Genomic DNA, 10,056 nt, shown 5'->3' on the forward strand with positions numbered 1-10,056 from the left:
TACAAAAATAGCAATAAATATTTCAGACTTTTATTGAATTTTTGTGTAGCTATTTACATTATTATATCATAAAATTTTTCGATATTATATATCATTGTAAGAATAGCGAATAATAACTTTATATTATTTATAAAATCGTCTTATACTGTATACTAATCATGATTAGTTCGATATTTACAATGTGTATTAGAAAAAGCCAACTTGTACATTGACTATGTACAGCAGAATGGCATGTGTATAAATTGTAGTTATTAATTAATTTGCACTTACGTATTAGCTATTTAGTACAATCTTTTTTATACTTGCTTCGACTTCCTAGCGCTATATTTGCTCGTGTGCTATTTCACTCACGTATGAGACCACATTGCAATTACGTAAGCTTTTGCTGTTTATAGATGATAATGATGATAATTCCAAAAAAATTATATGCATCTTTCATTATCTTTAAATGTCACGTGTGGTGTGGTATTGTTCCGTTATCTTGAGAATTTCCTTTCTCGCGAAGGAAAGGCTTTTTTTACGGGCATGATTGTTTGAAACCACAGACATTATGGAAGTTTCAAATAAATAATTAAAGTCGTTTTCTTTTGTACTTTATCGCTAATCTACTAGTTGTAACCTGGTATCTATAGAAAACAAACTACTGCAATTTACAAAATCAAAATCATTTTGCGGTCTTGAAAAAAAAATGGCATTAAATTTCTTCACCTGTTAACAACAGCGATGAAAAATGTGTGAAGAGACGTACGTTTTAGCACGTGTAAAGAAAAATATTGCTGGCGGTACATCACCTTGGTACTTCACACTTCGCTTCGTACGTGTACGCGGAAGTAAAAATTTTGCAATAAATTTTATTATACATGTAACCGTAGTTACGAGAAGTTCACTACTTGGCGCTGTAGTAAACATCACTATTTCGGGATAGAAGTAAAGAATGCAGTGGTCAAACACCATTTGACGTGGAATTTTGAATTGGTGGCCTCAACAGATCGTGGTACTGCAGCAAAGCTTCACGTAAAGATCTTGAAACTTGGCCCGATGCGGTAGCAATTGTACATTCTACTAAGCAGGGATACAATCCAATCAGTTGCTCCCAAACTGACTTTTCAACTGAAAAATTAATGTAGAAAGGTTTTTAAAACACCACTAATTTTCTTGAGAAAGTATCAAGACTTATTATCAGATAATAAATTATTACAAAACACATTTGAAGAATGTAGCTGTGCACATGAAGTTAAGAATTGAACATAATGAACAGATAATTAAGTAATAGTCTTATTAGTAGAATAGTATTTTTGAATTACCTTTATTCGGCGGTGCCTTTTTCAGCGACACGACAAGTGTCGCTACAGCTTTCAAAACAAACGATATTTCAGACAATCTGTACCTAGAAAAGGTTCATATAATAAGTACTTAAAAACAAATGAAAATTCATCTCATCTGACACAGGCGTTCATACAATTGTATATCGTTAACTATAGAAAGCAGGAATCGGTAAAAAGAAACGAAACCATTACCTGGGCAACGGACATTTTCCACTACGCCTTTCGTTCTCTATATATCGCCGCAATACTTCTTGGAACCTATGAAGAAGCGCAGTGACTGCCAATCTTCCAGCGACTCCTCCTTCGTCATTTTCAGGATTTTTCGACGATTCGTGTTCTGCTTCAGTATTTAATCCATCCAGAAGAGAGAATTGTAGTAACGTTTCGAAACAGGTCTTCGCGAATTCTTCCCTCAATTTTGTTTCACCGCCGTTCTCTACTTAAAAGATGAAAACGGTGTTGTTAGAAACGGAGTAGATTATTTGATATGTATGTACACACAGAACTACATACCAATATTTGCTGTGGTTGCTGAATGTATAGAACCTTTATTTAGAAGCATTACCACACGTAAAATGAATTGATGAGGTATATATTGAGAATGTGGCAAAACCTCGTCACGTAGAAGTTCCATCACTTGACAATCTACAGCTTCATCTGCCTGAATCTCTTCTACACCTCGTTCCACGTTCAGTACACTACGATTAAAATATATATTGTTGATTATATTAAAAATTAAGCTGTTACGGAGCAATGGAACTTTACCTTTTGGGGAATAGAAAATCATCTAAGGTACTCGCGAGCGCTGGCCACATACTTTGAAATTGTTCTGGACATTTTCTAGCCAGTGGCAAACCAGTATGCAAAACAGCAAGCAGACTAGTAACGGCTAGTTTCCAAGTAGTTGGCGATGGACAAGCATATTTCATCGACAAAGGCACGTGTAACGCTTCTATAATGTGCTTCAGAACTTGCCCTTCTATTACCGCAATTTCGTGCGCTGTCTTTTGGTACAGCGTCACGACCATTGACAGGGCTTTCTCTCCGAAAGGAACATAATTCATGGTGACCCAGTCAGTCTGAATGAATGAGAAATTCTAATTAATATTCGTGTAAGGAAGTATTCTAGTTTTTCATCTAAAAAAAAACGATTCGATTCGAAGTTGTACATAGGTACGCAGGCACATACCGATACACCTCGAACTTGAGAAATGTGCTTCGTTGGTATTTTACCATATGTGGGTGCTTCGCAAGCTAACTTTGAGAAGCTCAGAAGTTGCAGAAAGATTAGGACGATCATTGTTCGCAGATTGTCAGGTCCGTTTAGTGCTTCCTATCGAAAAGCAGTCGAATTAATTTCGAATAGAAATAAATCGTTCAGAAAAGGAACCGAAATTACAAACTTTTTGCAGAAGCTCCATGGAATGAAGCACACCGTCCTGTAAATGTGTAAGGACGACATCTGGCATTGTAGGTAAAATGTAGGGCGTTGACTCACCATGCACCGGAACCGCGACTGCATTTTTCAGTACTATGCAAAGCTTTTGCAAATCCGGCCCAGTGAATCTGGAAATGGAAAACAATCGAAATTATATTTCGCTTACACGTCTGTAAAACCAACAATTTTGAAGGTTTCAAGAAATCCTCATAATTTTTAAGATGTATAAAAACGTACTTGTTTCTGATGTGCTGAAAGACGGCTGGAAATATGTGAACTAACGCTGTTAAAAATGCCTGCGACGGTATATAAGGTTCTGTTTCGCCTTCCTGCGGTGGCGTCGTGCTTTCCATTCCGATATTGAGCCATACACGCCATGCAACAACCCACAATGCCTCCGAATCGTTTGATTGTATCGCCTCATTGCTATCGCTGCCTTTTTGAAGATACAAAATCTCTTGAAACGATTTCAGAGCAGCTAACGATACCTGCCGATTCACACTTCAAGTTTAAGCATCGGTATTTTCTTTCGCGAGAGAAAACAATGTTAGTACTGTACCTCGTTATTTTTACTAAGTGCAGAATTTTCTATAAACTCTAGCAAAAGCGACCAAGCTCTAGGAAAATCGCCCAACATTTGTAAAAGCTGCCGTTTCGTATTAAATACTCTTCCAACGCCACTCAACGTCAGTACCTATAAAATTTATTCTATTTACTGATAGAATACTTAAAAAAAATAAATCTAAAGTCTATTTTCTTACAACGTGAAAATAAGAGATCCATTGATATAATAAAGAAACTGATAGCAAATATACTGGGTGAGTCAGCTAAGTGTACCACCTGAATTTAGTCACAACCTACTTGTTGCATCAAAAACTGTTTCAAACAAAAGTTGGTATAAATTTAGGTGGTACAGGTAAGTGGCTCATCCCCTGCACTTATACGTGAAATTGTTACCTGCGTTTCAGCCCATTGCTTCTGTGCTGTGTTCCGACTGTGATGAATGAGTATGTTTCCACTAGTATCTACTTTTTCGCTACTGGCAGAGTTTGATAAACTCCTTACTTTATCCAGTAATGGGAAAAGAACTTGCCACAGCACAGCTTGCCATGTCGGCTGGTGCAAGAGGCTACCGTGCGCGGATATTGTTGAAAATAAAGTTTGACTGGCTGATTTACGCACTGCAGGTCGAGAATCCACGCATAAATCCCCTTAAAAATAGAACGGTATCGTTTATACATTCCACTTCTAATTGTAACGCTGCTTTATTGAGTTTTTCATTATTACCTAGCCTCGTATATAGGCACATCCAAAGCTTATCAAACGCTGGCATGTTTGTAGTACCAGGAAAATCCGGAAATACAGAGGACGAATCCCCTTTCAATGAAACGCAGAGTTTCTCTTGATTTTGATAAAAATAATCGCTTATGTTCCACTGCAAAGAAAAACGAAAATGCCAATAAATTGAACTTACTGCAAGTAGATTGTACATACTCTATCGAATCGTTTATCTACTTCAACTGTACACGTTATATACGATAAGAACTGTTCATTTTATTTAATTGCCTTGATCGTAATTTTATTCGCGTTCAAGATATTTTTGCTCGGACTTTAACAACGTTAGATGCTTCTAAGTCTTCTACAATCAAAGGTGTGCGTCTCTAAATCATGATTTCTTGATCTGATATTATTCCATAGGAATTCCATGGCTTGAAACTCGTCTCTTGTACGATTGAAAAGAAATGCACAAGTAATACCACGATTAACACACAGATATTAGATATTAGATGCTTGTTCCGAAGAATTAGTTCTTACCATCAATCCGACAGCAGTGAGTGAAATATTCAATTCTTGTGTTTGCGATCCAAACTTGGCAGCCGTGTCGACGCAAAGCGGAAGACACCGCCAAGGCATCACCGGCAAAAAATCGGTTACTACCAGTTGTAAACACTGAAAAGCTATTCTAACTAAAGCCTCCCTGTAAAACGTTAGAAGGAGGATCGTTATTTAACAATATTAGGCTAGATCCATTAAATTGAATAATGCGAGATATACCCATGGTGGTCGGACACTGCACCGATGATACCAAGTACCAAGGGCCAACCGTGATACAATGTTTCACCAGCTCCGTGTAAAACTTGCAAAACACATTCTAGTTGACGTTGTCTAACGTCACCGTGACGCACCGATGACAACTCGGATAGCGGTCCCAAAAGCAACGTCTGCAACTTCTGTGTCAAAGAATGAATCAAATTTTAATACTTGAATCTGTTGGAAGCTGATTTTAATCCTTAACATAAAAAATATACAGAGTGTCCCACTATAAAAATATGTAGTCACAAACTCAAATAATTTGTTCTATTGAGTTAGTGTGACACCATGTATGAATTAGGGTCAAGAAGCGGGACATAAATGGACATACTTGATTATCGCGCAAAGGTTGAGGATACTTATGTTGAAGCGCCATTTTAACAAGGTACGTGATAGCTTCCACTCCCCACTCCCTCATACGAATGTGCGGATGTTGACAAACTTCTAGTAAGTGATTCGTCAGTGGCCTCCATAAAACCTCGACTCTCGGCAAATTCACCAGACCGGTTTCCAACAGTTTGGCGACAGCGAACAATGACGGTTCCTAGCATGGACAGACACAATGTATTTTAAAGAGCTGTACAACTCGAAATATACTTTAACATCTCGTTTACTATCGACGATGGAAAAAATACAAGCGAAATATCCAGGTGACCTGTTCTAAAAATACTGTATGTTACAGCCATATTGTTGCTTACCCTATTAGAATAAGCTAATTCCATGGCCTCGTGGCTCAGTTTGCAAAGTGCATCTATCAAGTGATGCAGAGCTACGTCATCTAAATGCTGGCTACTTTCAAATAATCTACTCAGCATGGCGCTGAGAACAGGTAGATCGGCCATAACTGCATTCGTAAGTACTGCGTTTGGATCTGCAGCAGTTCTGCCAGCTTTCAAGGATCCCCCTGTGGATGGTTTTAAACCGAGTATCCAGACAAGATGTTGCAACGTTGTAAGTACCAAATGCCATGCACCACCGAGTATACTGCCGTGGCAATGCGCGAGCGACAGTAATGCGCGCATGCATTGCAGATTCTTTGCTGTTAACATCACGGGTCCCTGGTGTGCACCTGCACGATCAAAATGCAATTTTATATATGACGCAGTGTGTTATTTAAATATCACTATCGGTGAAGTATCAAGGCATGTTCCACATACCAACAGGCAGCGATGCAGTGGGTAGTGGTGTTCCAACAGCCACAACCTGTTGTCGATAGTCTGGTTCCATAGTTAAATTATACTGAGCAGAGTCTTGTTGTCTCGCGCTTGGAATGCCTTGTGGAGCATTGTACAGTACTGTCAACGCATAATGGGGTGGCAACGAGGCTTTACATATCGCGGTAATGAACGCGTCACGAGGAGTTTGCAGTTCTAGTTGTCCGCACAGAGATGCAAAAATCTGGATAGCTTTCAGCACATTTTCGGTCGCAGATTCGTCGGTGCTGATAATTACGATAAAATATTATTTACATACATTTTTTACGGTAGTAAAAAATCGAGAGAAATAATATTTATGCACCTGGTGTCGATCAGAGGACTCAATGCGGCCAATAAACCGCACCAACTCGAATTAATGAGCTGTGTATGAAGCTTTCGTTCGGACTCGGCCGGTTTATACGATTGATTTCCTGTCATAGCTTCGCCGGAGCCATTAATAGCGAAGGCAATGGATCGTATAATATCCAATAAACATGCGTAGGCTATGCTGATTCCATAGCCTATTGGTATCTGCGGTGGTTCGCCTTTATCGAGCATATCCAGACTGAAAATGATTTTTTTATGAACATACTATTTGTAGAAACTGATAAGTGGATTGAATTAGGGAAGACTATAATTTCTACACTTACTACGTAGATTTAGCTTGACCACTTGGGAATGTTGCGACTACCGGCAACCAAATACCGCGAGAATAAAAACCAGGCTGTGGTGAAACACCAGGGCCAATTGGCATTGCAGTGAACAACGGAGATGTAGTATTTTGTGGTATTGTTGTACCTGCTGCTGCATTATGGAGCTATTAATAACATTTTATGTAACGATCTATAATCATTGATATATTTTAAATTACCCATATTACTCTGATTCATCATTTGCGGATTAACGAACAGACTATGTACATAGGCACCCAAACTGTTAACGATATCTTGAAAGATATTAGTTGCATGAGGTTTCAAATCGTAACATTCACAGAAGTTAGTAAGAAGATCAGCTTGCACTGTCATCTTATGTAAAACCTCCAGAGCTAAAGCTCTCTGCCAATTCGGCTTGTCTGGATCCAAAAATTTCACAATCAAAGATAAAAATATTTCGCATTCCGTTACCTGAAAATATCAAATCTTGCATTATGTGTTCAACTGATAAATTACTTCTAGTTACTTCTTCGGCATGCAACAAAATTCGAATATATTTTACTTACCAAAAGAGAATGGTATTTTTGTATTAATATGGAAACAACTCTAAGAAGTCTCATGCTAATAGGGAAATAAGGCTTGTCCAAAGGCGTGGCTTGTTGTAATGATGCTGGGACAGAATTACGGTATTTGATATTTGGCGAGAACAATTTAATTACAAGAGCGCAAACCCGTTCTTTCAATAAGAAGCTAAATTCCGGATGCTGAAACAAGACATTGCTGCGTTACCAGTCATATTTAATTAAAAATTTTTTAGTGAAAGTACCTTGAAAAAAACTGAGGAAAAGTTTGTTAAAACAGACTCTAACAATTCCAGTCCAAATGTACGTGTCATCTCAGTAATGCCGATTAACCAGTAAGGTTGATCTGCGTTTACCAATTGAACTAAATCCTGTGGAAAGTTATTATAAAATTAATATTATAGTATCGGATGATAAATAATATAAATGTACCTACCTGGAACATTAAATATGCATCGGCAGCGCATGGTCCTAAACCTTTAGGTGCCTGATTAGTAGGAATTTTCAGTTCTTCTAAGTTAATGTCATCCGAATCTTCATGATCGGGACTTTGTTCATCTTCTGCAACAACACGTTCGAACACCAATGACACTAGCTGTCGCACAGTGGCTCCTGCCGTGTTGATTGTTGTACTATCTTTTGTAAAATGTAAACGGAAGCAAAGAACTAGATTCTGAAAATTAATCCCAATGACAGACTTATTTCTTTAAGATACCGTTTACAATTTCATATCGAATGCAGATTATTACCCTTGCAAGTGTTTCGCCATGCACAATGGTATTACTTGTAAGTAACAAAGTTACAGTCTGTAATACTTTAACTTCTTCTATACCAGACTCCATCAACATCCATAGGGTGTCCGTAATGTAACGTGCACCTTTTTGATCAACAGCTTGTTGCGTAATTAACCTTTGCATTATAGTTAAACAAAACTAAAACAATATGAAAAAGTATAGTTTGAGATAGTGTTATATGACAAAAAGCTGTAATTAAGGGATAAAAAAGAATATACCTTAATAATCTTCACATCTTTGCTTTCGCAGCCTTGAACTAAAGGGTACAAGATTTGATTTACAATGTAATAAATTGGAGCACCTGGGGTGTTTGACGCAGTTCTTATTTTCGTGATTCCCTCTTCGCATGACTAAAATAAAACACATATATAAATAACTGTCGTATTTATTTTACGATTTATACGCGCGAGAATGTTTTTTAACAGTCTAAAGAACTAACCTAAGTTTCTCACAGAATGTTATATATTAAAATAAACATTTAGCTATTAGATAAATCCTGAATAAAAGCATACTTCTTTGATCTGCGGGTACTTCTTCTTCGTTTCAGAGGCAAGGGTTTTCAAATCAGTTTGCAATGACTCCAAAAATTTTGAAGTATTCTCCGGGTTCGTCCCGACAGCTGCGTTCGCCATCGTATTTCGATCCTCTTTCACAGACTTACTATAAAAATCTATTTCATTGTAAGCTATAAACAATCCCTTGATAAACACATATCGTTGTAATACAAATAGTATCTAACTGATAGTAGATGAGTTGGCACGTCCCATGCCGATTATCACAAATGACAACGGACAGGTGACAATCTATCGAACTTGTCCTTACACATTTTCGAACTTACGTCATTTTTAAGACATCACTTCGAAGGATTATTTAATAGCGTTTCTAATGGTCCGTTTTAAGTTCTTTGACAGTCGTGTTCTACCACGGTAATCAGTTATTCGCATCTTAATTGCAACACGATCAAGTAAATAATAAACCGTGGCATGCAATGGCGCTGATACTCATACAATGTGTGAGTGTGTTCGTAGATGTAGATGTCCAGATCGTGCTAAACTTCGGTCACTCTATATATAGAGTGGAAATCGAAGACATACATATTACAGTACAATGTACAATCATGAAGTGGAAGAATTTTCTTGACCCATATACTTTGCGTTCTTTTAATTAAATTTGAATAAGATTAGAAGTCTTACTTGCATTTCTGCATTGGTGAAGTATAAATTGAACAATTCGAGCCAACCTACTATGTAATTCAAACCACAGAGCGTTCTTACAGATGCGAAACTTTGATGTTTTGATTGAGATCTTTGATGTTCGTGACCCCAAAATTTGTAATCTACATACACAGAGTGTTCCAAAAATGTTGTACTTCCTTGAAACTGGTAATTCTTGAAATTATTTGAAGTCACTTTCTTCTTTACGAAAATATTCCTCGCATCTTTGTTAAAGAGTTATTAACAACAAACACGGACCAATTAGAGCGTTGCTACAGCGGGCGAATTCCGGCTCAGCCAATGGCAAAAAAAATGAAAAAAATTACTTGAAATGACCCGAGGAATTACCCCTTTGAAAAGCGTACAAAATTTTTAGGACACCCTGTATAGAAGGTGTTGTCGTTTTTGCAAATATACTCCGTCCTTCACACTGCTTCACACTATGTTAGATGAAAGAAAATGGAAGAAACTGAGGAATTTGAAACATCGGGAAGCGCGGCAATATTTGAATCGTAAAAATCAATTCATTTTAATTTTAATACGTTATCTAATACACTAATACTTTTAGCTTCCCACAAAGATTAAAGTCGTTTGATTGAATCTTGAAACAGTTGTTCTCTTTGAAAGAGTGTTTGAATATCACTGTACAAATTGTGTATATACGCATTGAATGCGGCATCGGCATCTATTTACAGACACATGCGCACTGGAAATTGAACACCGATAAGCGTCGTAGCTGTGCGTCTATAAAAGTACTCCATGGA

The 10,056-nt window shown here is 37.5% G+C and overlaps 1 protein-coding gene across 6 annotated transcripts; it reads right to left on the minus strand.

Moving 5' to 3' along the window:
* Positions 1–16: 16 nt before the first annotated feature.
* Positions 17–9,233, minus strand: Mon2 (Mon2 homolog, regulator of endosome-to-Golgi trafficking). Of its 6 annotated transcripts, none has more exons than XM_076437058.1 (26): positions 8,917–9,233; positions 8,591–8,738; positions 8,297–8,428; positions 8,034–8,216; positions 7,721–7,957; positions 7,530–7,655; positions 7,270–7,467; positions 6,922–7,174; positions 6,701–6,851; positions 6,373–6,615; positions 6,012–6,295; positions 5,553–5,923; positions 5,186–5,398; positions 4,819–4,994; positions 4,579–4,741; positions 4,051–4,198; positions 3,721–3,974; positions 3,323–3,457; positions 3,001–3,251; positions 2,729–2,891; positions 2,515–2,658; positions 2,091–2,404; positions 1,839–2,023; positions 1,518–1,764; positions 1,305–1,387; positions 17–1,110 (listed from the first exon to the last, which is right to left on the minus strand). In XM_076437058.1, exons 1-26 carry the CDS (start codon positions 8,919–8,921, stop codon positions 944–946), a joined length of 4,974 nt encoding a protein of 1,657 aa, XP_076293173.1. In that variant the 5' UTR covers positions 8,922–9,233; the 3' UTR covers positions 17–943. The 6 variants fall into 6 exon arrangements, with proteins under 6 accessions (XP_076293173.1, XP_076293172.1, XP_076293174.1 ...); XM_076437057.1 differs by having other exon boundaries at positions 1,518–1,761; positions 6,701–6,854; XM_076437059.1 differs by having other exon boundaries at positions 1,305–1,381; positions 6,701–6,854.
* Between the last annotated feature and the right edge of the window lie 823 nt (positions 9,234–10,056).

The sequence above is a fragment of the Lasioglossum baleicum genome, chromosome 13 (assembly GCF_051020765.1).
Source record: "Lasioglossum baleicum chromosome 13, iyLasBale1, whole genome shotgun sequence".
NCBI lineage: Eukaryota > Metazoa > Arthropoda > Insecta > Hymenoptera > Halictidae > Lasioglossum > Lasioglossum baleicum.

What these genes read in the sequence shown, in the direction of transcription:
- Mon2 (XM_076437055.1), bottom strand. An exon ending in GATGAATCAGAGTAATATGG is followed by an intron (nt 6,855 to 6,921) that starts GTAATTTAAAAT and finishes TCCATAATGCAG; the next exon opens with CAGCAGGTACAACAATACCA. An exon ending in GGAAAATGTCCGTTGCCCAG is followed by an intron (nt 1,388 to 1,517) that starts GTAATGGTTTCG and finishes AACCTTTTCTAG; the next exon opens with GTACAGATTGTCTGAAATAT.